At 42.8% G+C, this 26,959-nt stretch overlaps 1 protein-coding gene across 2 annotated transcripts in view; it reads right to left on the bottom strand.

The window, feature by feature from the left end:
* RAPGEF5 (Rap guanine nucleotide exchange factor 5) overlaps window positions 1-26,148 on the bottom strand; it is a 161,076-nt gene extending 134,928 nt beyond the window's left edge. The window contains exon 1 of one of the 2 annotated variants that reach the window (XM_075746030.1): window positions 25,624-26,148. Coding sequence is in view for 1 of the 2 variants with exons in the window: in XM_075746028.1 (XP_075602143.1) it covers window positions 25,624-25,812 (189 nt within the window). In the remaining variant the exon portion in view is untranslated. The remainder of the gene's footprint in view (window positions 1-25,623) is intronic. The other variant, XM_075746028.1, reaches the window with a different exon arrangement.
* Window positions 26,149-26,959: the final 811 nt, after the last annotated feature.

The raw sequence follows: 26,959 nt of genomic DNA, 5'->3' as shown, positions 1-26,959 counted from the left end.
TAGTGCCGCAGCCACCAAGACAACTAGTCTTGCTTAGGCAGCACATCACAGTGGACACTAATTACATCATACAAAGTGAAAAAAGCACAAAGCAGTAAAATGTCAACTTTCAATTCAAAACAAAACATTCTGTTTGGCTGCACTTACTAACTACACACACACAATAGCATGCACATAGTAAAAGAAGGAGCAGGTTTATAAAAGCACAGATGAAATAGCCATGATGGCAACATCCCCTTTTCTCCAGATGCCAGAAGACCTAGGTCTAAGTCCTGCTTCAGGAAAACTGAACTCACGTTGCCCACTTCGACAAGTACCCAGCTGTCAGATGATGGCTGGAGCTATGAATTACTTCCAAGAAGTCTGAAAAGGTGACTGAGGCTGAAAACTAGGAGAGTTTAAAAAAAAAAATCTTCTAGCTTATCCTTCAAACCACACAGTGCTAGCTCTGGTGCAGAGGAGAGAGAAGGAATTCACAGCCCTAAAATGGGAGAAGAGAAGACAGGACAATGGCTTCTGCCAGCAGCAGCCTGAACCCATATCATCTTGGAGCAAGCATGAAACACTGAAAAGCCCAGGAGAGTACGTTAATGTATGCCATGCAAGAATCTACCCACCTGAAATTTCCAAAAAAATATAAGAAAATGTATATTGCATAGGAGAAAATAAAACAAAAGTGGAAGTGGCATTCTGGAATAGAAAAAAAAAATATCTTTCCTGTTGATGCTAGTGCAGCCTGTGTAATGTTGAAACACTCACTGCAATTAAACTGAAATTCATATCAAATTTTAGGCACTTATGCCCTAGCTACCAAGTTAGATCCCCTTTTCTTTTTTTTTTTTTTTTTTTTTTTTTTTTTTTAAACTTGTCTCAATAAATATTTAGCTAGCACAAAATCCCTTCATTTTGTGCTACTGAGCACACCTCTGTTCAGCAGACTCCAGTTTAGCTGTTAGGAACAAACTGGGAGTCTCCTTCCAGAGAGGGGAAGAAGAGGGGGCAGATCAGGGGTCCAGGCTTTGTTGGAAAACCCCAACCATCAGGCTGCTGTGTGGGGGGAAGCACCACTCCTCCCTGAAGTTATTTGGTAAATATAGGCTGCTCCTCCCAAATGATTTTGACACATACAGCCCAATTCAAAATAAATTTGCAAATAACTCTTAAAATGAGCCAGAATGTGCTTTTAAAGAAAATTCATTAGTCATCAAGCAAACAACTCATCTCTCATGAAAACCACCTTGGAACAGCTATTGCAGCCCATGCCAAGTGCCTCTGTCCAGGCACTGCCATCCTGGCTTCCCCCTGCGCCTCTTCACCAGCTTAAGGAGAAGCTGTGCCAAACCATGTGTCAGGGAGGAGACGGCGATGCAGAAGCACGTATGATCCTGGGACAGGAGACCATTGGTAGAGCAGATCCAGAGCGCTGGATGTCCTCCAGGAGGGCTCTCCCATCATACAGGAGTAGGTGTGCACAGGAGGCTTCAGCTTCCCTGATGGGGATGCAGGAAGGAAGAGGCAGGGAGCTGGTGCCTTGGGCTGGGCGATCAAGAACGTGAAGTATGAAGGTGGCACGAGGATGGCATCCTAGCTTGGGGACACAACTTGCACGTGACAGGAGAAGACAGTTGGGACAGGTGGCCCAGGAGAAGGTTTTGGAATAAGACTGCTAGGATCCAAATTTGTGCACACCAAGGATAATTTAGTCTGAAAATGGGAAAAATTATAAAGGAGTTTACTGCTATATTTAAAATCACTAGAAGCATGGGGAGTAGAGCAATGGTGCTTAAAGAAGGAGGATTAGAATAAAGTGACTGGCAAGTAATTAAAACAACCAGAAGGAAATACTTCCTTACAATCCATATGACCAGCTCATGGAATCATTAGCCAAAGAATCAAATACTCCCGCTAGACTTTTACAAGCAGAAGCTAATTCAGTGACTGATACTACTAAGCAAGGTCTGTATCTGGGTTTAAATTAGTATTGCCTCAACTGGACAATTATTTTTAAACAAGTGGAGAATCTCTGCCATTATTTAAAGCTAGGCATGCAAAGATATTGATGGTAATATTTTTTATATATGAGCACAAACTGATTTCTGAAAGGTTTGGAAAGAAATTCCCCCACAACATACTACACAACAAGCAAAGTGTACTAATGAAGGCACATTTTGGTCTCCATTGGAAAGATCAAGCCTTACCTTGCTGTGAGATGCCAAGTTAGTTCTTTACTGAGCAGAGTGTTGAACTGACTCCACTATAGCAACTCCCTATGCATTTACTACAATCTGGTCAATGTTCTAATCAAGGGCTAAAGATACTATAGAGCATGTTTTCAGTCATACCTTTTGGAGATACAGTTGAATTTTCTCCTTGTTCTTAGATCTGGGATTTGGCTTTGGCCCCATGTCAACCTCAGAGGATGACTCGCCTACAAGTTGCTTGTGTTTTGCCTCCTGCCCAAGCTGTTCCAACAACTGCTCACATTTCTGCCACTGCCAGCACTGCGGTCGCAGTAGCATCAGCAATGCTCCATACATCTGCTAGCAATTTAATCACCATCATGCTCAGAAAGAAACAAAGCAACAGTGCTTGGAGCTCTAGTTCAAGTGCTGTCCTCAGCTGGGGTCTAGTACAGCGGCAGCAGCCAGCAACCTGTCTGCACTAGAAATACAAAAGAGGATGTAGAAATAGTAGAAAAATAATAATTTCAAATACGGGATGCAAATGTGTTGCCCTTCTTCTACGAGCTTCTGATATTCCAGTGCAGTTAGCAAGGAGGAAAAAAAAAAAAAAAAAGCTTTGGTAACAATAGATAAGTAAGAAAATTTTTTTTATTAATCAAGATTATTCCTTTTTCTAAATCTTTTATAGCAGGGTTTATATTAAACCTAAACGAAACAAGAAAAGGCAGAACCAAGGCTCTTTGCCCCCAGCAAATTGTTTAAGCTTCCACTCCAAGTTTTTCAGATAACTAGGTTTTTAACTGGTTGTGCTACCAAAATTGAGCATAATGCCACATTAAGAGTTTGCAATGCACAATCAAACTTTACCTGTTTTCAGTTTACAACACACTCATCAATATTTATCTGTTTTATCAGGGCTTAATTTGCAAACATGCTCATGATCAGCTCCGCACCGCTAATCAGTTCTAGGAACATTTTTGTGTACAAATATAAGAAAACAATTGTTCCGAGTTTCAGGGCACTCTCACTACATCCCTAAAGAATTCAGTATCGCACTTGTGCATTCCAAATTGGACTACTCAGTATACTTAAAATTAAGCAAATGCTTCAGTGTTGTGCTCTATCAGGGCTTATTCCCTAAATAAATAGCCTGAAAAAAAATCATCCCAGTTTGAAATGCACGTGGTGTAGCACAGACTACCTGGTAATGAGATCGTTGCTATTCCGTGACAGGGGGATTTCTGCCACTACTCAGCACCTGAATCCTAAATTGGTTAATGTGACCACAAAGGAAATTACATGTTCAGACAGATGTCCAACAAGCATTTAAGCATCCAAGCCTAAAATACACTTTCACAAGTATTCATGCTGGAAACTTCTCACGTTCCAACCATGACAGACAGCATACAGAAAAGAATCACAAATAAAGCTGAATCCAAATTCACTCCCAAATACAATCATCTGTTTGTGCTTTTCTCTCTTTACTAATCATTTAATTCTATCAATACTGTGGCTCAGGAAAAATTAAAAAAAAATCCACCTGGGGTAGTTACTTAATTTCCCTCAGGCTTCTCTCCCACTCCATGAACATACCAAAAAAAAATTTATTTTTTTTTCCTAGACAGATTTCTTTCTCTCATGACGAACCATGACAATGATAATGTCATAATAATGATAGAAACTACAGCAACTGTTACAACTGATGGAAGTCAAGGAGGGGGGGGCTTTCTTCAATAAGATTTGCTGGACTTGCTAAAAGCAAGCAGCAATAATAATTAGAGACTTTCTGCTCCAGCTCTGATCTGAACATGAATCCTGGTATAAAACTGGGCTGTACCTGCCTGACACTGCCTCCTCAACCTGCAACACAAGGCAGCAGCAATTTCTGCAGGAGTAAATGCTCATTTATTCCCAGTGCTTAGTCAGGCCAGGCAAGGAGTGGGGGAACGGAAAGAAAATTACTGCACAATTTGGCTTACCACTTTGCCACCTTCAAATTTTCACTTTTGGCATCACTTGCTACTGTCTAAATTATAGGGAGATTTAAGCAGAAATAAGATAGGGGTGCTGTGTTTAGTAGGTGAAATGCTACCGTTGTTTGAGGGTGGCTGGGTATAGGGAGTGCCGTCATGAATCCCAATCCGTTTCCATGTGGCAGCAGATTTTTCCTCGTGGTTGCTAAGGCACAGCAAGCAGAGTTGGTTGGGAAGCTAACTGACTTTCAGCAGATATCATTCATATGAAACTGCAGAATATGCCTGACTTTCTGCCAAATAACAAACAAACTTCGCCCACTGCCTCTCTCAAAACCTGCTGTCAGAATTCATGGATAATGAAGAGCAGCCAATGGAACAGTTCTCTCCATTAATATTTATTTAAGATAAAATATATAAAACCCTTTATAAATTCTCTTCTTTATAAAGGAAAGATCTTCCCCTGATCATCTTAAACTTTGTATACTTAGGTGTAGCATAACAAGGTCAAAAAAACGTAAAAAAAGAAATCTGTATTCAGCAGAGCTTGCAATGCAGGGTTCCCAGGTGAGCCTGCAAAGCTCTCTGGAGAAACCCGTATGGGTCATTAGTGAAAAGGAACCAAAGAGCGTATTCTCACCTGTTTTCTGTATAAAAAGAACGCGCAACAAACCCAAGTAAGTTATTTCACAAAAGGGAAACCCGCAACTCGTGTTTCATTCCCATTTCCCCAAAAAACAGAAAGGGATCTGCGAAGAAAATGGTTGCTCTTTATAAAGACTTTATAAAATGCTTTTGAGGTTTAAAGACTTATTTCTGAGATTACGATAAGTCAGGAAAGCAATACGTTTAGAATCATTTCTGTATTTTCCAGCACCTACCAAACTAAATATGTCTGAATGGGTTTAACTAAAAAAAAAAAAGAGTTTTGTTTGAAGCATAATGTGGCATAAGCCAGCCACTTTTAAAGTCTCCATAGCCTAGCAAGGAGTGCAACTTAGCGTGCAAAAGCAAACGTCGTTTGAAGTTGAGAATAGAAAAGAATACCGCAGAAGACAATACGGCAGGACTGGCTGGTTGTTGTCCTCCTTCTTTCCCAGCCCTGCCATGGGAGGAAAGCCCTGGATAAATCCAGCTTCAGGAAAGTGCTAGCACAGCCCTGAACCTCCTCTGTACATACCCCGTGCCTCAAGCACAGCCGCAGCATCCTGACACTGAGGCCAACTCAGTTTGGGAGAAAGAGAGGAGTGGTGAAATGGCAGTGGAGGATCCCTGGGGTTAGAGAAACTTTACAGTCCTTAAAAAGACGATGACCGTTGTCCTGCTGATTATGCATTTTCACAACCAGATTAAAGTACCCTAAAAGAAGGCTGCTGACAAGCAGGTGGTGCCTGTCCTCCACCTCCACCTGCGCCTTCCCATCCCCACCGCTCTTCTGCTTTGTGCTACCATGCGTGGCTGCGAAGCCATGTCCTGAACCAAGCTGAAGGGCCGATAGCCTTGAACTGGATTCATTTTAACTCAGATTATTTCCCTCTGCCAGGTCACTGGGGAACCGTACAAACACGATCCCTAGCAAGGCGGGCGGCAGGGGCACAGGAGAAAGCAGTGGGACGCGGAGGGAGGCAGGAAGGGACAGCCTTGCTCAGAGGAAGCACTTGTTTATGCTGAATTAAAACTATCCAAGGAATGATGGCATAAAACACGCCTAATAAATCTTCGGTATCTCTGCTCTGTCAACATAAAAAGGAAGTTAACTATGCCCACAAAAAAATGACAAGACAAAATTCAAAGCTCTCACTAATGGGGAACTTCACCTTCCACCTTCACGTTCAAATAAGTGCATCAGTTTAAGTAAAACAGAAATCTCATCTCATTTAGCTCCATAGATCACTTGTAGACTGCATGAGCTACAGCCATCATTAACAATATCGAAACAGAGCTTAAACAAGTTTCTCTTCTCTTTCTTAGAAAAACATCATGGACATCTTCAACTCATATGCTAATACAAAGTTTGCAATGAGACTTCATTAAATATGAAAAGAAAAGAATCAGAATTTTCCTGCTTTTTATCATGCTTTATATAACATTAAAATATGCAGAGTACACTTAATTGACTATTCATGTTCCTTCATTGACCTAACTTTATTACATCATTTGTACTCTAGTTTGCCATTTCAGCCACACCTTTCCTAATGCTCCCTTAAAAGCTTCCCAGTGCTGGGAAGCTGTCAGCAACATTTCATAGAAAGTAGCATCTTCACTTTTTTCCAGTACAAAATAGGCACTGTACAGACTGCCACCATAAAAAATTAGCCATAGAGCTGCATTTATTTCTCTTTAAAACTCAGCACCTTACAAAGACCATCTACTGTATTTACTATCCACCATCGTGTTCCTGGCCATCAGCATCTGATTTGGCTTTGATCTGGAAAGGTAGCATACAAGAGCAGGTGGGTGGGTTTTTTAGTGATTATTAATTATTTATGCAACAATTAATATTTCTAATGATGCAAGTTATAATTTAATAACACATTATTTAGAGCTTTCAGAAGAATGCGCACTGGATATTTCACACTGTAATTAAGAAGATGTTCCCAGTGACAGGTTACCATTTCTTTTCAGATAGATCTAAACGAAGACATCAACAAAACTGTGAAAAGAGAGATCAAGAGTAGGAAAATGCGGATTGTCTGCATACTTAAAAGCTTTTCAAAATACCTCTGTTGGCACATTTCTTATGTTGCCAGCAAAATACCTTCTCACGACACATTTCCAAATAAAAAAGAAAGCAAGCAGAATAGCACATCAACTTGGCAAATGCATTCTGCAAGCCAGGCAGCCTGACTCACAGCATGCATTAGTAAAAAGAAATTTAATAGGGAAATTGTGTGTCAAACACAAGAACCAATGACCAGGCTGTGCAATCTCCTCCTGGAGTTTTCATAAACTGACCAGACAAAGTCCTGTGCAACAGCTCTGGTTTTGAAGTTAGCCCTGCTCGGACCAGGGGCTGTATCAGACAACCTCCGGGAGGTCCCCTCGAACCCAGATTATTCTGTTATTCTCTCCTGCTCCATCACTCCCAGACACAACTTCATTCTGCTCCTCCAGCCAGCTGCATCAGGCATGGGAGAGAGTCTGTGGAGCTGCAGAGCAACCAGAAACACTTTTCTAGACACACCTTGTGTTAAAAAAAGGCTCTTAAAAATCACATCTTTTCATATTAGCCTTTCTCTAAAATTTCTCTCTATCACATTATCCAATGTGCCAGGTCTCAGCTGCTGAGGGGCCAATGTACCTCTGCTGTCAACATTACTGCAGATAATACTGGTGCCAGAACCTGGCCTTCAGCAACCTACATTTGTCAGAGATTAAATATAATAAAATTTTTAAAGCAATCAAGTGATTCATCTCCCCTGTCACCACCAACCACCCATCACGTGGATGTAAGTTCAAATGCTCCCTCTCTGGTGTCAGGCAAAATCGGTATGGTTCGGGACGTGATTTTTCCCCAGCATTCTTGTGAACTGTCCCCATGACCCTGCTGCAAGGATGCTCACCTCTGCCGCGAGAATTGTAACAAGCAGCAGAAGGGAAAAAATATCCAGTGTTGCTGCAGCTATTTCAGTGAACGCAGATGCAGGAACAAAACTTCAAATATTAGCAAATACTCAGCAAGTCAGCTGTGAATGATGCTAACAACGAATAGCTAAAAATGTCGGTACAAAGTATATATATTATTGAATAAGAAAATCCATTAAAATCTTAATTTATTCAGAAGCAATTTGAAAGTAAAGAACCAGCTTTATAGACTTCAATAACTACAGTATATTTATTGTTTCAAGTACAAATTCAGTGCTCTGATTATGATTTATGAAAATACCTCTCAGTAAATTGCATTAGTTTAGTGCACTATTTGAAAAATGCCTATATTTCTGGCAAACTTTTTTTTTTTTTTTTGCATGAGCTGCACACAAATAGTCCATGAATTGCTTTACAAGTGTGCAAAGGTATGCTTTTAATGTCCCTACTCTCAGATAGCTCCACTTTTACCACTGCCTGCACAAAAGGTAGGTCACCCAGTGATTTCCCAAACCTTATTCCTAGAAGTAGAGCAGAGTTATTCCTTTCAGGTACAAGACGTTGAAATTCTTTACATTTTTGTTTCTGAGAAACTGATTTTCTCATTTTGCAGAGACCAACTGACCTACTGGACAAAGCACCAGACTGTTCAGCGTCGTGTTCCTGAAGCTGGTGTGGTAGCAACCCTCAGCAGATCATTTCCCTTCCCATGCAATGGGAATGACCATGGCCACTCTGCTCTGCAAAGCACTTTGAGACTACAGATAAAGATCAGCTATCAGCTAAGGGCCAGAAGCACCGAGCCATCTGCCACATAGCCAGGGTAACCCCACTCTAAATACCTGTAGGACATTTAAAACACGACACGTGATGAATAAAACTGCCAACTTTTGCTTTTCTTGCTTCTGAGGTTTGCAGAGAGTGGGAGCAGCCTCCGAGCTGGGTGAACAAGCTCCGGTTTTGCATGACAGCCTTAACGGTTTGAGAATCTGCAGCACCGCTGTTTGTACTGGCAGCAGTCCGTTATGCGACCTCCTGGGAGCAATATTAATTTCACTGACAGTAGCTCTTGGCACAAGTCAGTGCCAACCTACTATGGACTGGATAGTGGGAGTTCTTAACCACTTCCAGAAGAACAGCTGTAATTTACTTTTTTGTAGAAAAACTATTAAAGTTTAACTATTTTAGTTTTGTGAAGCAGTCAAGGCCTCACTGTATAAAGAGCTTAAAAAGCACTCGATATGTAAGCAAGGAAAAAGATTGTTCCCTTGGATCACACAGGAAATTCCTTGGCAAACTAGATCCAGAAGTTTCTCACCTGCTCTCGGCAGAGCCTCAGCACTACTTGGAGCTCTGCTACTGGCACCTTCAAACAGTCTGCAGAATGGGATCACCCTAACCCTGATAACATCTTTTTTGTGCTTGAAAAACCTTTGGTCTGGCTGTTGAAGCGGGAACAAATGAAAACTCAAGTGCACTCCATCTCCAAAGGGAGGTTTGTTACCTCTGAGATGGGAGGGACTTGAAAAACCAAGCAGTTCAAAATTTTCTGCCGGTGTGCCAGAAACCACTGCACGCCTGTCATTCAATCCTGATTGCTTAGCAGATAGAGTAACATGGGAAGTGGTGCGCAATAACCATTAGATATGGAATAAAATTAGAACATGAACAGGAGTTTAGCATACACGAACAACCACTAAAAGCAGCTTAGGTAAATTTAGCTTTCACTAGACTGAGAAGTTACAGAATCAGAAAATATTGCAAGACAGAGATGAATCCTGTAAGTTTTTGGACATGGGAAAACAGCTCAAGTGCCAAGTACCTAACAGATACAAGTTTTACTTAGTATGACAAGAACATAACCAAATAATATAAATGACCTATTTTATGTAGATTAAGCTATGAAGAAAGTAAAAGATGTGCTCGGCACCCCCACAACATCACAGAAACAGTTCAGGCATCTTTAGATAGGAACTTCCTTCATGAACATAGGTTCAAGAAAAGAAGAACAGAGTCTTTGAAGTTAGGGCCCTAGAGAGGCAGATTTCCTTATTGGTATTCTTTACCCTTAATTTTAATTACCTGCCTTTCTTCTGATATATATATATCTTTATTTTCATAGAACTGGTCCTTATAAGGGTTCTCCACATTCATCATTTATTTTCAAGACAGCATAGGCGAGATCAGACAAGGCCTGCACAGGTGATCCCTGCACCTCTCCTCAGGCTTAGAATACAGATGTTCAACCAAACTCAGTTCAAGCAAAAAAGCCACAAAATTTGACAAGCTACTCTTGTGAGATCAACACCCTCTGTGATGATACCCTACTCAAATTCATAGAAAAAGGAAGTGTTAAACTGTGTTGCACTAAACCTTTTGTGGAGAATGTATATATGAACAAAAAACTATTTTAGGCAGCCTAACTAACTAACTAACTAACTAGATAGATAGATAGATAAATAAATATTCCTTCAACTGGTCCCACATCAGTCTTTTGTCCCACATGAGGTCATTTATCCTGGTAATTTCCCAGCCCTCAGAAAAAATAGACCTGGTATTTAAAGCATGAATTTCCCACCCCTTTGTTTCATTCCTTATATGCATTAGGAGAGCTTTAAACAATTTAAAAGGTACATTTTTTTTTTTCCTTTACAAGAAAGGTACTATTCCTTAAACAGAAAAAAATCTTCACAATTTGAGAGTCAAAAGTTTAGAAGCTTTTTTTTCTATTTTTACATCTGATTATCTGAATTAATTAACCTTTAATTGCATCTGTAACTATTATCTAGTTTTGCATCCCAACAGAAGTCTTACCATATGATGTCTATATCCTAGTCAATCTTATTCCCATATTCAAAAGCATATGAGAAAAAAAGCAAAAAAAAAAAAAGCTCGAGTCTAAATTAGCATGAAAAATCTGTGCAGTAGAAAAAAGAAGTCTATAGTATTACAGCAGTGCAGGGATCTAGGAATCTGAGGTGAATTGTATGTTATGAACATATGTGTCTGTTTAAGATGTGTCTCTTGACAATGAGATTGAATTCTCCATGATTTCAACAAGATCTCTGTACATCAGGTGCTGTAAGGAAGAGTACTCCTCCAGAGGAACTGGCTGGGGGTTACTTTTCTCATCATGGAACAGGCCAGATGTCCACGAGATATGGGGATAGTCCAGAAAATATGTGCCAGAAGATCATGCTAAGGGTTTAACTGTAGTTGGCACACTCCACTGAAACTCTAATAAGCAGCCTTCCTACTCACCTGATTACAACCTTTTGTTTTAAAACAGAAGTCTTTTGGCTTGAAGTTGTGGATGACCTTTTTAAGGCTGTTTCAAAATGTACACGAGGCATTAACCACAGTCTGCACCTGCAGAATCTGAAATAATAATCTAGAAGAGTACCTCATCCCTCACTGAAGACAGCGGTGGTAGCACTATAACTGTTTTTAACAAAATACTCATTAGAACACGTAAGAGAGAAGCAGAAGGACACAATGCGAACATAAGCACGCTTATCAGTTGTATGAACCGGGGCATACAAAAGACAAGTAGAATAGATCCTGCATTACTCACAGCTGAAGTATAGCTGAGCGTATCCTGAACAAAGCAATCTCAAAGAGCCAGCAGAACAGTCTGCTGATGCCATAGTACAATCAGAGGAAAGGACTCACACATCGCTGCCCATCTGCGGGGTCATGTTTCCACCATCTGAGGACAGTCAGGCCTGGCAGCCAGTGCTAGGAGAAAGTAAATCTGAGGAGCACCTGACCGTCAGACTAAGCAGCAGCTCACGCGTTCCCTGTGCTACTTGGAGCTGCATCCTTCTCGCCCTGCCACACACACGACTGCCCAGGGGTCTTCCAGGATCCTCCTTTATGTATCCATGTAATGCAGCAATGCAGAACTGAGCCACCACCTTCTGCTTCACCAGATTGAGTCTTCACCCCAAGATCCTCGAAGGGGTGCTTTGACCCATGGAAATAAAAGGACCAGAGGTTAATACTGACCATATTTTTTCAGGTCTAGGAAAAAAAAAGAATTAACTTTCTTCCTTTTCAATATCCTGCATCATAGCCAATGCTTGCAACACCAATCAATTCAACATGCTGTTATCCTCCTTCCACTTGCCCACTGTATCCTGGTTACCAGCCCACCCAGATTTAAAAGTCAGTAATAAATATCAGTTTAAGTCAACAAATGTTTTCTGACCTACACAAAGCAGAAGGCGGGAGAGAGCGAGGAGAGAGGGGAGAGAGGGGGAACTGCTGTCTATAAAAGTTGGTTCAAGCAATATGCCCATGGAAGAAGCCAATTTGTTAGAGAATTTAGACTGAAATCAGGGAAGAAAAATGATCCAAAAGATTAATAATACACTGCAGTATTCCCCACCGCAGTGGCTAATCTGTCAGATACTAGCAGAAATACTCCACCTGTCTTTCTATAATCAGTAACAAAAGACAATATGTCGGTGACATCCTAAGAGTCTGCTGTGACACTCAGCCTGCCCTCATCAATTCGCCAAGGAAGCCTGGGCCAGCCTGGATGCCCTACCACAGCAGGTAATACCTGCTCAGACTCTTCCAACCCCTTTGCCGTGACAATCTCAAAAGCCCGTCCAGCTCGATAACTCGTTCTGCAGCAGGGACACCTGAGCCATCGGTTAAACTCTGGCACTAGAGCAGATTGATGGCAAACCACCACTTACTGTACGAGACCTTCGTTTTGAGACACACTGTCTTCAAGAGCCAGTTGATTCTCATCACAATGAATTTGCTCGCTGCTCCATCCTTTCCCACGGCAGCTTTTTAGAGATGACTTCAAACCAGTCCTTGTCTTGGTGGAACCGCTGCCACAAACCACACAGGATTCACCAAATTCACCTAAGTCAGCCTAAGCCTATGGGGTAATGTATCTGTTTGGTCACTTCTCAAGTGCCACAAATCATCATAGCAAAATTAAGCAGAGTTTCAGCACCTTCTTGGTACATAGATAAATGCACAGAGACTTCTTCAAACAGCAAAGCTTGCAAAAAGATTAACACAAGTTTTTTCACCTGTAATCTATTTGGTGCCTTTTCTCTATGCAATGCCATAATGTCTGTTGTGGGCACTGGACACACCAGCAGAAGTTAACTGGAAAGTGCCTCTAGGACAGCATTCCTGGTCAGTAAACTCTTGCCTTGGAGTTCACCTCCCTGCTCCCTCCACCAGGATATGATCCAAAGATCAGATGGGTTCACGAACAACAAAGTGATGGGAATGGGAATGCTCTGGGGTTTGGAAGATTACATGGGAGGTTTGTTTGCATGTTTTTAGCGTGCCTCATGCTTGTTGATGTTTTTAACTTCTCCACTTGTGCCAAGAGATAACAATGACTAACATAGGAGGGAAAAAGTCACGGTATAAAGAAACAGGCACACACATAATGAAACTGGAGTTGGCTCAGGCTGAAAAGATGATGACTCACAGACCCTCAGTATTTAGCTTTGTTTCCAAAAGTCAGATAACACCAAGAACTGCTACAGCAAGGGATGAAGATTCAGTCTGTTTTCTTGCTTAACTCAAATAAAAACCAAAAAAAAACCCCAGGATTCCAATTCTAGAAGGCTCACAAAATTTACCATTAGCTTTTTGTTACAGGGAACAGTTTTTAACTCAGGTTAATGAAATTAAATTATTATTGCTTCTGGACAGCTTCTTTGAAATTATTTTTCTTTTCAGAATGGAAGAATATAACATTTCCTTATCCACTCCCACCATCCTGTCATAAATTTTCCTGTAACATGTATTGCTATTGATATGCAACCAAAGTAGGTCCTTTTTTGTGGCCACAATAAATGGATTCTCAAAGAGCATAAGTTTGCATTGTTTTTAATAAACCCACAACTTTGACTTAATAGTAGTGTTGCCGTTAGCTACACTTTATGCTTAAATGCAGACGTCCACTATAAGGACATTTTGTGTCTCTCTTTTTAATAAAGAGCTTTACAAGATTAGAGAACAGCTGTCTGTAATGTGACATTTTTCAAAAGTCTTTGGTGATTTACCTGTTAGATAGTTTTGCTCTTGGTAGCAGTTCTGCCATAAAGTTGCCCAAGCAGAAAAATGGGAGGGACACCAAAACCAGAAAAACATGAACAAACCACTCTCTTCCCCTCCCCACTCTGTCATCTTTGATGTATTAGGTAGCTAATTGTTAGCAAGTGTATTCTCTACTCCCTCACTGCAGTTTTTAAAGAAAATACTGACAACAAGCAGAGCCAAGACATACTCTTGCAGAGCCCTTCTTAGTAATTATTTGACAAAGTTGTTGGTTACTAGTCCGTGTAGAGCCTACCCAACAATTGTCCACCCATTGAACAGGAGCTTGAATATTCTCACATTTCTTACAAGAACAGGAAAGCCTTTGACACAGTATGTTGTAACAAGGTCAAGACTGACATGACAACTGGACAACTCCACGTCAAATTATGTTTATCCACATCAAATGCAAAGTAACGCCCACTGTAAGGAAAAAAATGCTGACAGCATATGTGGCTTTAAATTAACTATATCAACTTAAAGGAAGCAACCTGAATGGCTGTGAAGACATTTCAGTGAAGAACTAATCTGTACCACCAGGAACTCTAAAAAGATAGCACATTGCTAGGATGAAAAGCCTACATGATGAAGAGAGGGAGGAAATTGCATGATTTCAATAAATCAGTGGTGCAGTACCATTTAGAATATTACATTCAGCACAAGCCATCACAAGTTCAAAGGGACATTGCAGAACCAGATAGAGTTCAAAACAAGGTAACAAAAATTATTACAGCATGGAAAGAGTCATCTAGAGAGACTAAGACTGCTTGCTTTAAAAAACAGCTGTGAAAAAGAATACATAAAATCTAACTGTACAGAAGTTTGAAGTTCCCTGCCTCACAGGAACAGAAGGGTCACTGAAATTAAAGGTGGGATATTCAAAACTGATCAAAAAGAAACACTTTCATTAACAACAGAACAAAATAAATCATATTTTTTCCTTCCCCAGTAAAGTCATTATCACTAACCCCACACACAAGCTCTGTAAATGTGAGTTCCAAGATGAGTCTGAAGCCAAAATACCAGCCAGATTCATTAAAAGGCTGTATTTGTATATGGATAACACAAAAAGCTATAACTACGATGGCTGATGGTAACAATTCCCAAGCATCAGAGTACAAGGTATCTTTGGCTATTTGAAACCAGAAAAAAAACCAATGTGGAAGACAGACTATACAACATCTGCCCACACACTGTCTTGAAAGCACAAGAAACTTTGTATTTGTGGCCAAAACTGTTCCCTGTTAGATCAACCTTAAACCTCAATAGATATACGACTAGATGAACCATCATCTTGACCTACTACAACATGTTTATCTACACTACCTTCCTCTGAAATAATTATTTTGTTTTAGTTGGGTTTGGTTTTTTTTTTTTAATAAAACCCCTTCCAGTATAATGTAAATATATATTGTCAGATTGAATTGCAAATGATCAACACAAAAATGGGACTTTTTAAGCAGGGCTTCAGATAAATTCTGAGTTTATGCATACACTGTATGAACTGAGGACAGATATCTCAACGGAAAAACCCAAGAGACATCACTCCTGCTATTCAGCTTGAAGACTCACCAGTTTTAATGCATGTCCTGGCAACCTAAGAGACTTATTGATTTGCAGCCATTCATTCAAGTGCAGTGAAAGCCATAATTAGATAAATAGCTTTGGTAAAACTAATCTGAAACTCATTTGTTTTGGGACTGTCTGTTTAATGAGATAAAACAAAAAAATTAAATATCTGCTGAATGTTCCTCTTCGTATCCTTCAACACAATAATACAAATATAAATAAAGAGGCATTCACTTAACTACCATTATTATTTTTGCATTTTATGTATTTTGTTCCAGCAATTGCTGTCAAAGACAATTACAAAGACAACATTTATGAATGACTACACTTTAACGGGCTGACCAGTTTCATCAATCTCTTTCATACATGCGGAATATTGAGGAATAAAGAGAACAGGTCTTTTAATGATTTGTAAACACTCTTCAAGCTGACAGAGTATAGCAGTACAATGGCATGTATCGTGTAAGCTTTTATGGTACCCAAGTTCCAATTTTGGACATGATTATGCCATTCTTTGTGAACAGAGGTTAAATTCTGGTTAAGTTTTCAGAAGTTTATAACAACTAATCTAGCAGGATTATTATATTTTGTTTCCTAACTAATTTTTTTCCAACAAAATGCTGGGGAAGGCTAGTTTAAAGAATTCCTACGTACAATTCAGTGCTACCATGGACAGATGTTACAGTTTATCCTTCTTAAAGTGAATCACACTTAAGCTTGGATCTTTAACTTTCTTCTTTGGCAGCTAACTACTAGATTCTGGTTTTGTTCCTTTAGGACTTGCATGTCCCGTGAGTTTGGCCTTCCTTAACAAACACCACAAATCTCCATTCATCCTACAACAGAGATTCAGCAGCAGACTTGCAGCCCACACCCCCAGATTTGCTTTCCCTGCCAAGACGCTTCAGGCGCTGCAGAAACGACAAACCGCAACAAAGCGCTGGATTGTACATGAGCTAGGACCCAGACCAGATCTAAGGGATTCTTTTAAGCTCATTCTTTCAGCTTACCCAGTAAAAAACAGCTTTGCGACTTTCAGAGCTAACCATGTGTGTGTGCATTGTTTTTCTCCCCTTCCTTGCATATTTTAAAAATCAATTTATGCATCACTGAAGTGCATTCACCTATGGGATGAAATGAAGCATCTGCTTAACAGTGTGCAGTAGCAGCCTATGACAGCGAATGATTACCACATCCATCTGAAATTACAAAGTGTTTTAGGATCACTGAGTCTAACTCTCTCAGTCAGAACTTGGCCAGAAAACCACAATTAAATGCTTATCGTCTTAAAAAACCAAACAAACCCCAAACACCTGCTTTCCCTTCCCTACCCCAAGCAACATCATAAATTCTTGATGCTTACAAGTGGTCTGGACCTCAATTTTCCTTTTTTTTTTTTTTTTTTTTTTTTTTGGGGGGGGGGGTGGTTGGTGGGGGGGCTTAATCCAAAATGCAGTACTTCCTCTGGTTTACTCCTCCTTGGTACTGACCTGCAGACTGCACGTCATCTACTGCATCACAAAGGGCATGGTTTGACACACATCGCTTTGGCCAGTGGTATCACTGTAAGCAGCAACAGCCCCTTGCTTGGTGCTGCTTGTTCCACAGTCCCGGTGATGATACTGACACGCGACCTGCAGAGATGCTCAGAAGGGCAAGCCGTGGAAAAAGCTACCAGCAGATTACAATAAAGCACACACATAGAAAACCCACCCCATAATTAAGCAACAAGACTGCTGGAGAGCTTCTGAACTATTTCTTTCCTTACTTCTCCAAGTCATGCAGCTCATGTGTGTGTCTCAGCCATATAAATACTTAGGTATGAGGTTCAGGAAGCAAGGGAAGAAAGGCAGCTCCCCAAATTAAAGGAAAAAAGAAAGTTGCATTCTTCACAATCAATCTTTAGAAAAAGGCAAACTAAAAAACATCCATCTTTTTAAGCTTTAATGGATTAATTCAGTTCTGAAACTGAAGGCAAAAATGATCAGTGATGCTATGAATACAGCTCTACTGGTATTTATATGGACTGTAGGTTTTTCCCATCCCCTCAATCAGCAGAATATTTTCTTTTTGCACTATAAAAAGTACATTGACTTTTAATCAGCCTGCTGTGTCCTTTCCAGGAAAACATCTTGTGTAAAAAGGAATTCATCAGAATAAACTGTATACTACAGTATTTAAACATTAATAATTGACCCTAGCTTAATACAACAGCCATAAGCAGATCATTTTACAAGGTCAGACTAACCCAAGTCAAACTGAGATAAAAGACACCGTGACAATTATGAATAGCTAGTGCCTTTTACACCTGGAACTTGAAAATATTCAGATCCTGCTTCCATGGCTTTTAACTTTACAGCCCAGATGACTTCATTTTTATCCTTAAACTTTTGCCAAAAGCACAGATATCATGAAAAATGTTTAAATCAAAAGGTGTCATATAGGTAAAGATTATAGAGCAAATACTAAAAAGCAACCTAAAATATTCCATTGAAATGGATCTGTGCGTATGGACCCTACGGGATCTGCAAGGCAGCCTTATTTGGGGAAAAAGAGGTTTCGGAGTTTGTGAAGAAAGAGCAGAGCAACGTATGGATGGCGCAGCTAAGCTGGCCCTGAGGGTCTATAGAACAGTGCACTCTTGCTCTATCCAGAGTTAAAAGGTGTCCCGCTTCATTTTCAGTCCTACAGCACCCTACTGAGCCCCAACCAACACTAAGGCTCTTTTTCTAAGCATTAATACGAATCCTTAGCAGAAGACGGCTCACATCCCCAGGAGACACCTGCGTGACCAGACCTACAGCGTCTGGGCACAGAAACGCGGTGAGACCCATGTAGGGCCCTGACTAGCTCCGCAGAGCCAGACCAAAACTTTGTGTGCTGAACCCCGTCGCCTCGTTCGCAGGCTGCTACGCCCAGCACCCGCCTGGGGCGAGGGCAGAAACGGTGGGTGGACAGGAGCACTTCAGCTGTAACTGAGTAGTATAAGTATAAAGTTACATAGTATAAGTATAAGGTTACATAGTAACATAGTATAAGTCGAAAGAGCAAGCACTTTCCTTTTCCATACGTGAAATATTACTTTAATTGTTATATATTAAGGATAAATCTGGTTTATTACAGTGGCTTTCTGTGAGTTAGGTTGAAAAAACAGCATATTCTCCTTTCCTTCCCCCTGCCCCCTTTTAAAAAGCTATTGCTGCCTATTTTCAGCATTTTCATCAGCATAAAAATGCACAGCTTGTTTTGCAATTTCCTCACGGCGCAAATGGAATTCAAACCACTGGGGCCACACGAGTAACAACAGCTGAATACAAACCTTAACGGAGTTTGTCATAATTGTACAGTGCGGCGCCTGTTCATTCATCCTGGCGGCTGGGAAATCTAGCGTGAATTAACCAATAATACCGGTTTGCAACTGAGCAAATTAAAGTATACAATTCCACAAAGTGAATTTTGTTTATTTCACTTTAAATATATAACTAAGGGGGCAATCAACTCACATTTAAATGAGCCTTTCATCAAGATGTAACACTAGGAGAAATTTTGCAAATACTCAAATATATTCCTTTTAACTCTTATGGAGTTGATCTTATTTCCTACACAAATTTTCTTGATGGGTTTCCAAGCCACAAACGGCAGCACCCCATCTGAGGATCCGCAGGCTATGTCCCTTAGAAACAGGAGCAAAACCAAAAGTGAAAATAGTGAGATCATTGTTCAACTTGAATTGCACAAACGTGCAAGGCCAATCGATACTTTCTCTCAGAGTCCCTAACTGAAGGTGGTATTACTAACTCAAAAAAACCAGCACTTAAAGACTGAGCATGGACAAAATTAACTCAAGGTGTTTTCAGCTTAAGCTTCATTTGCAGTGCGGGCAAGGGGTTAAAGACAAAACCGTGCTTTATAGCAGGCAACTGTGGGTCAAAGAGGCGCTTACCAGGATATGCTCTGGCCAAAACAGAGAAAGGAAACTCAGAACCTGTCCCATAGCTGAGAGCAAGCTCCATTTTCCTGTGTCAAGGGGTCGGTGCCAATTTTCTGCACCTTCCATGAGCAAAAGCCACATGATGGCACCTCTTCCCCATGTGTTGACAGCGGCACCTGGCAGTGCTGCACCTGGCCCTTCCCAGGGATGCTAGAAAGCAGCTGAGATGTCAGTCCGGGCGCTGCCAGCCTCACACTCAGTGCCAGTAGTAAAACCACAGGCAGTGGGCATCATCCCGGTAACCAGACTAATCCCTCACTTCAGAGAGAAAAATAAAACTTTGCACTCTGCAAAACTTATTAGGTTACTTCCTAGAGCAGAAGAGTGGGTTTGCATTCCATTTCATTCGACTGTAGTTAATCAAACCCAGGCATAACTTCTGAGATGTCATAACACATGGGCTAATTAAGAAGTATTCTCAGTTTAGTAATTCACTGAACACTGACTATGAAACAAATTATTATGCAAATAAACACGAGACACTGAAATTCCCCATCAGCTACCATGGTCACTGTCGCTAAGCTATTTTACTCATTACTCAACATTTCATGTGTCACTAGTCACAGACCTGACAAGTTAAAGGATACTGTGAAAGACAATTATCTTAATCAAACACATTTAGCAGGAATACATAATAGGCCTGATTACAATAGGAAAAATTCAAGACTACTTACCGAGACTATTTTTAGTCACATAACTGACAAAGTGATGGGGGGTATTAAGTTACTGAGTAGAACCTCCACGGCAGGCTTTAAAGCAAAATGTCACCAGTATCAATCAGCCCACTTCGATAATACTTCTGACAGTAAAACTTCCAATTCGCTGAGCCAATCCAGTATTTTTGTGCGCTGATTTCAGCTAGTACAGTATCTACACACCACAACACCACATCTTTTTAACGCAGGAGAAATTCCAAAGTTAAAGCGTCTATAGTATATATATAAACACAGGTACCAGAGCAATTGTTGTCCTGATTTTTTTTCTCCTCTTCTCATTAACAACACTGGTCAAATGAGCATAAAGGTGCTAATGAAATGCATTGGTAGCACAAAATTGGAAGCACTGTCAAAACAAATGTTAATAGAATGTCCTACAGGAAGATTAGAGAAATGGAATATTAGGAAAAGAGTGTAATTCAGCAGTATGAAATACAAGGTCACTCAGGCACTACTCACACGAGGAACTACCAACAAGGATATGGACTGCTATAAATGCCAGTCATTGGTGGGAAGATTACCTGAGTACAAGGCAGATCTGTATGCTTGGCTCAATGAAAACATAACTATCAACCACCACCATAATGTAGCCAAGGAAAGAAGAACTGGAAATTCCGAGTATTTCCAGCAGGGAATTTCTAATGTCCTGGCTAAACCTCATCTACAACATTATAGTTTCCCCAATCACAGGATGAATTGATTAGAGGAAAGCAACTTGAACGACATAAGCAATTGAAAGCTTCTTACAAGAGATGAATAAAAGTTTAGCAAAATGTAGGTTGAGAGGTTCGGATACTTCATTTAATTAAAACAGATTGCATATAATTTGATTTTTTTCCCCTGCCAAAGAAGAGTTGTCTCCAACAGCACGACAACTGTCAGTGCCAGAATATATGATAGATATCTCTAATACGCTCCAAACCTCCAGCTATTTTCAGCTTGGGAACCTTCTGTGCCTGAAGAGGATTATGTATGTTCAATACATTTCTCTTCCATGAACTTCTCCAGTCTCACCCTGAACTCGTGTAAACTTTTAGCATCCATACCCTAACTCCTATGGTTTATTGTCAACCTGTAACCCTACAGTCAGTTTACATCCTGATATACACAAATAGCAAAGGCGTCACTCACAACACAGCTAAGGTGAAGACAGTTTGAGAACATTTGCCTGGCCAAAGACCTCCAAGAGCCTCACAAAAGTCATTACAGGGTCTCAGAAGAGAAAATAGTCATGATATCTCTTCGACTTCCAGCAAGCCAAAAGGCACGTCCCATGGTGAAGGTTTGTACAGGCCAGCAAGACTTTTTATAATATCAGAGTAATAGGGTTTGACACCATGATGTCCAAAAGGTTTTCCAGCTCCACTACTGTGACAAAGGGCAACATCCATGCTCACATGTAACAACAGTATTTTCCTTGTGTGTAAACATGAACCTAGAAAGCAGGAGAGGTTATTAAAAATTCATGTGTGTGTGTGTGTGTGTGTGCAAGGTAATTCCTCCTCCAACTTCTGAGCGCTTCCCTGCTCTCTCAGGAGACACTCAGGAGCAGCATTAACTCCATTAGGAGTCCAACAGAGTGTGGTGAAAAGGATTTTTGGCATGATGGAGCGAGTGCTGCACTGACATGCCTGCAGGACCTCGCCACTGGCATTCCCGGTGCTTCCAGGGGCAGGAACATGTATTTCATCACTAACTACATGAGAAAGGGGAGGAAAGGAAAACATTTTGGCAAGCACCAGGAAGAACAGCAAAGACAGTTCATAACAAAAATACTCAATGCTTACTACATGTATGCTTAACACATAACTCAAGGAGGCAAACTGGGAAACAGAAGGGTCCCACTTTCCAAAGATTTTGAGAAAGCACATGGCAGAGGGGAACAGTTCCACAGGGCACAGTGACCCACCATAACAGGTCCTGCCCCTGCACAAGCTCTGACACACAGACAGAGACTCACACACAACTACCACAGCAAAAGATTGGATCATTTTCCGCTGTTTTATCCAGCGGAAACACGGAAGCATCAAGCAGAGGACAAGGAGTAAAACCCACCCTCTCAGAGGTCCCTGTGCAACTACAGCCTAATGCACAGGGCAGTCTCAGACACCCGTGTTGCACCTGCCCTAAGCCCCAGTGTAGGAAAACCTGCTGGCAGGGACAGAGCCAATGTCGAGTTCAAAGTTCAGGAGCTTTTAAAAAAGCATTGGGTTTCCCTAGCAAATGAATTAGAGGTTAGTTTTATACGTTATCAAACAGTTTAGTGCCAAGGGCCAAGGACTTAAAGGCCCAAAGAGATTTTAAAAATTTGTTCCACCCCATGGAATTTGGTATGCAAAATTTATTCCTTTTTTTTTTTTTTTATACTAGCCTAGTGCTTCCCCCTCCCCCACCCCCACACCACAAGGCATATTTGAACAGGATGCCGTGAAGTACATCCTTAAAACAATTATAGCACCCTTAACACTTCCATTATATTTTATTATCCATAATACCCAAGCATGCACGAGGCATGCACGCAGATTTTCCCTACTTTATAGATGAGGAAGCAAACTGCACTGCAGGCGGTCCCTCAGCAAGTCAGCATCAGAGGCAGACTCCCTGCTCAGGGGTCATAATATTTTCCTAGGAAATTAAACAAGCCAGAATTTCAGCTGGTCAGCATTTATTTGAAAACAGCTCACCTAAGTGAGCAACATTCCTGATGAAACCAGCTGGACAAATAAGACTCTCAGCTTGGCATTTGAACAAACAAAAAAGCACAAAGAAAAAGTCACTGGAGAGGAAGATCAGACCAATTTTTTTTTTTTTTTTTCCAAAGGGATAGACGGAATGGAGATTCCATAAGCAAACAAAACCCTCCTAACTTTGTATTAACTTGAAATATTTTGTTGAGGTGAAAAAAAAAGGAATATTTGTTTCATATTTGTGTTACTCTACCTTTCTCCAACCTTATTTTAAGGCTTTTTTTAATTTAAGTGTCATGTTTAAAAGAGAAAATATTTTAAAATGCTGCATATTATTATTAGAATATATCCCTTCCCTCTCTCAAATACTGTCATTTTCAGGGTTGAAGTTATTCTCCGCATTAACTAGCGATATGTGGAAAGTGTCACGCCCCTAAAATTCCATTTCTGGGGGGAAAAAAGACACATGCATGGAGCAGACAGGGATCAACACAGGGCACTACTAACAGAGCCAGACTGCTCCCTGGAGTATCGCATGTGTGGGAGAGACCCTCCACGCACCCCAAGTGTCCACTTGGTTTCCAAAGGGAACAAGTGACATTAATGTCACTACTGGGATTCCTAGCGCTACCTGTGCCTCAGAACACCTCACTAGACTCCTGCACTGCTGAATAATTCCAGACGCAGAAGAATCCCTGCAAACGCAGAGACAGCAGAGCACAGCAGTCTCGTTGTCCACACAGGACCAACCCAGAAGGTCCTGCTGGAGCCGTACAGCATCCAAGATCTGCTGGGCTGACTCCAGACTGATGCACAAACTCACCATCCTCCCCCCAGCTTTCCTTCTACCAGGACAGACAGTTCCAGAAAAACTTTGCAAGATGACCCACAGGGTACTGGGAGGCAAAGCCATAGATGGCACCACCACTACATCTGTCACGCTGTGTTTGCTGGTCTGTAACATGGCACATCAGCAAAGACAGGCAGAGCCTCAGCTGGGACTGTATGAAGCAAGACAGGACCAAGGCTTCAGCAAGCACAACTGAGGAGCTGTACAACCCAGGAGCTACCCAGGCTTCTCACCAGGGTGTTAACTCACCCACTCCAAATACTTACAGAGTAACTGTTGTACCACTTGCTTGTCAAATGCTTTCAGTAGCAGTGAGGAATAACCATGAGGATAAACCCGAGCCTACTCTGCATGGTTGTCTCCCTGAAGCATCATGAATTTGTTGTGCTAAACCAGTATTTCAGACCTGCCTGCAAACAAACACCGTTACCAGCAGCGGTTCTACACTGCTTCTTACCTCCTCACTGCACACTTACTCTACGTCTCGGGTGCCATGCCTTTAAAGCAGAACAAATTAAACTCAATTCAGAAAAGGTCTCATCTTTGTTTGAAGACAGACATGTGTCATAAACATCCTGTTAGGGCAGAGCAAGACTTGGCTATTTAAAATTAACTGAATCCCCTTAGCTCTGTGTTCATATGGACAACTTATCAAGTGGATTACTATTTCACCTGAATTATAAAACTCATTAGGTATCTCCATACCAACCAGTCTTTATTCTGTGGGTTAAGCTCACTTGAGGAAAGAAATGAATCTAGAACAGGAATCTGGATCAAAATACTACTCAGAAATAGCTATTCTGTTGTAAGCTTATATACTACTTTAATCCTATTTATCTGCCCTGCGTGCATATCTTCTTGTAACAAAGCATTCACCCAGGAAGTTTGGGGTTAAATTCACACCCTACCATATTGCACAACAACTTTCCCATGCAGAGAAAGCATTTATTTACATGGGTAAAGTACTACAAAGTTGATGAGGGTACAAATACACATCATGCTGACTTCTAATTCCCTGCAGAGGCATTTATCAGTGCACCAAAACTACACGCAGCTCGCTTGATTCCCCACATAGACAAAACCCAACCCCGTGCAGGTAAACCCAACTCCTTCAACTACTCAGGTGGTGGGTTTCAGTCCAGTTTTGGCCTGCAAGTAAGCTTTGCAGTGACTTGATGGCAATCCCACCCTTGTGATATGGCTCCAGTCACAACTGGAAGATTTCACAGGCAAGAGCGGCCGCTCACCACTGTGGCTCCCAGCTGCGGTAGCATCACGTCGTGCTTCATCAGAGCACTGCTTCTCACCAAGCCAGCCCCATAAAACCATACCACCAGCCTTTCTAAAAATGAGTGAACTTGAGTGAAATTTGGCTAGGGATTTCCACAATGCCCACCTGACCCCACGGCCTGTCTCTGGAGGCACGTGAGACTGGGGGCAGAGCACGCCCAGAAAGGTCTTCTAGCTTCAAAAACGTGGGTGCACATTGAAGTTCACTGCTTTAACACACGTTTGCACGAGTGTCTGAGCATACCTGCGCAGCATCTCCTGTTGGAGAAGTGCATGCATTGGCCCACACAAGTTCTGCCACACGGAGAGGAAAAGGAGGGAAGAGAAGAGCCACAGGAGGAACAAGGAGATGGGGACAGGGGCGCACAGTCACCCGTTTTTTTTACCAGATCTGTGAGAGGTGGGCCGAGCCCAGGGCCGGCCTGGGGGCACCCCCGCCCGGGGCCCGCCGAGGTGCTGCGCCGCCGGCGATCGCCCTCCCTCCCTCCCTCCCTGCCTGCCTGCCTCCCGCCCGGCGGTCCCCCGCGGAGGGCCAGTGCCGGGAGCCCGCGGCCCGCCCCCCACCGCGGCCCGGCCGGGGGCGCTGCGGGCGCCGCCCCGCCTGCCCCGGGCACCGCCGCCCGGCGGGCAGGGCGGGGGGCGGCCCCGGAGGGCAGGCGGCGGGGGCGCTGCCCCGGGCCGCCCGCTGGCTCACTCACCCGGCCGGCGGCGGCGGCGCTTTTCCTCCGCAGCGTCAGCCCGCTCCGCAGCAGCGCCGGCAGCTCCCGCAGCTTCTGCCGCAGCTGCACCGGCGGCGGCGGCTCGTGGGCTCCGCCGCCGGGGCTCCAGCTGCGAGTCAGCTCCGCGCCCTCACACGGCGACGGCATCTTCACGGAGCCCACGGCCATGCCGCATCCCTGCCGGGCTGCGGCGCGCAGACACGCTCGCCCGCCCGCTCTGCCCGCCCGCCTTCCCCTCGCGTCGCCCCAGCCCCGCTCCCACCCACAGGCAGGAGGCAGGCAGGCAGGCAGGCAGGCAGGCAGGCAGGCAGGCACTCGCACGCACCGCGCTCCGCTCGCACACCTTCCCCCGGCTGCGCCGAGCGCAGCCCCCGCACGCCGCGGCCCCGCCGGGCGAGCAGGAAGGGCCCCGCCGCGGGCAGCTCCGGGCGGCGCAGGAAGCCCTGCCGGCCCTCCACCTCTCCCGCCCCGCGGCTCCGGCAGTGATAAAGTGCAGGTAATGAAGAGGGTGGAGGAGGCGCGGGCGGGAAGAGGCAGAAAGTCCTGTTAACTCCTTTGCGCTCGGGGACCGCCGCCCGGGCCGTGTCCCCACCCCTCCCGGTGGCCGGCGCCCAGCACAGACCCCGTACCCACGGCGGGGGACACGCTCAGAGGCGGCGAGTCCTAGCTGAGGTGAGAAGGGTTCAGGCTCCTGCAGGGGCTGGACGGTCTCCCTTCGCTCTTTGAGGCTGTCAAGGCCAGATTGGAGGAAGCCCTGAACTGAGCCGAGCCATCTGCCCCCATCACCCTATGATCCCCAGGGCTTATTTATGGCTGCCAAGGGGTGAAGTGCTTCCCTACTCCCTTCCCGGTGGATTCTTGAGGTGTTTTGTCCTCCATGTCAGCATTCATACTGGAGAAACGGAGTAGTTCATCCCAGGTGGATGACTTGCTTCCAGTCATTCAGGTAATCCCTGGAAGGGAACCCTCGATGCCAGAAACCAATTCTGTTACTCTTTGTATAAGGAAGAAAGATACGTTTAAGGCATTCATCTAGAATTCAGTACCTTGAATTATAGGGGCTTTATTTAATCTCTGGAGTCTGCCTTTTCTACCTCAGTGGTATGAGTGTTGCTTCCTTTCTGTCAGACTCTATTCTCATCTATTTAGATCAGAGAACTGAATGTATGCTGGGGCTCCCCTTACATGTATCTCCTGCCTTAGAGCTACAAATAAGGCTGACCTGCTCTTCCAGGTTGAATTCACCTGTGCCTAAATATCTCTATAAATGACATTGCAGTCAAGCCAAACTCACAGACATGTTATGGAAAGCTGT

This window comes from Balearica regulorum, chromosome 2 (genome assembly GCF_011004875.1).
Source record: "Balearica regulorum gibbericeps isolate bBalReg1 chromosome 2, bBalReg1.pri, whole genome shotgun sequence".
Classification (NCBI taxonomy): Eukaryota; Metazoa; Chordata; class Aves; order Gruiformes; family Gruidae; genus Balearica; species Balearica regulorum.
The sequence above is the reverse complement of the archived record's forward strand: the minus strand, read 5'-3'. Positions and strand labels throughout refer to the sequence as shown.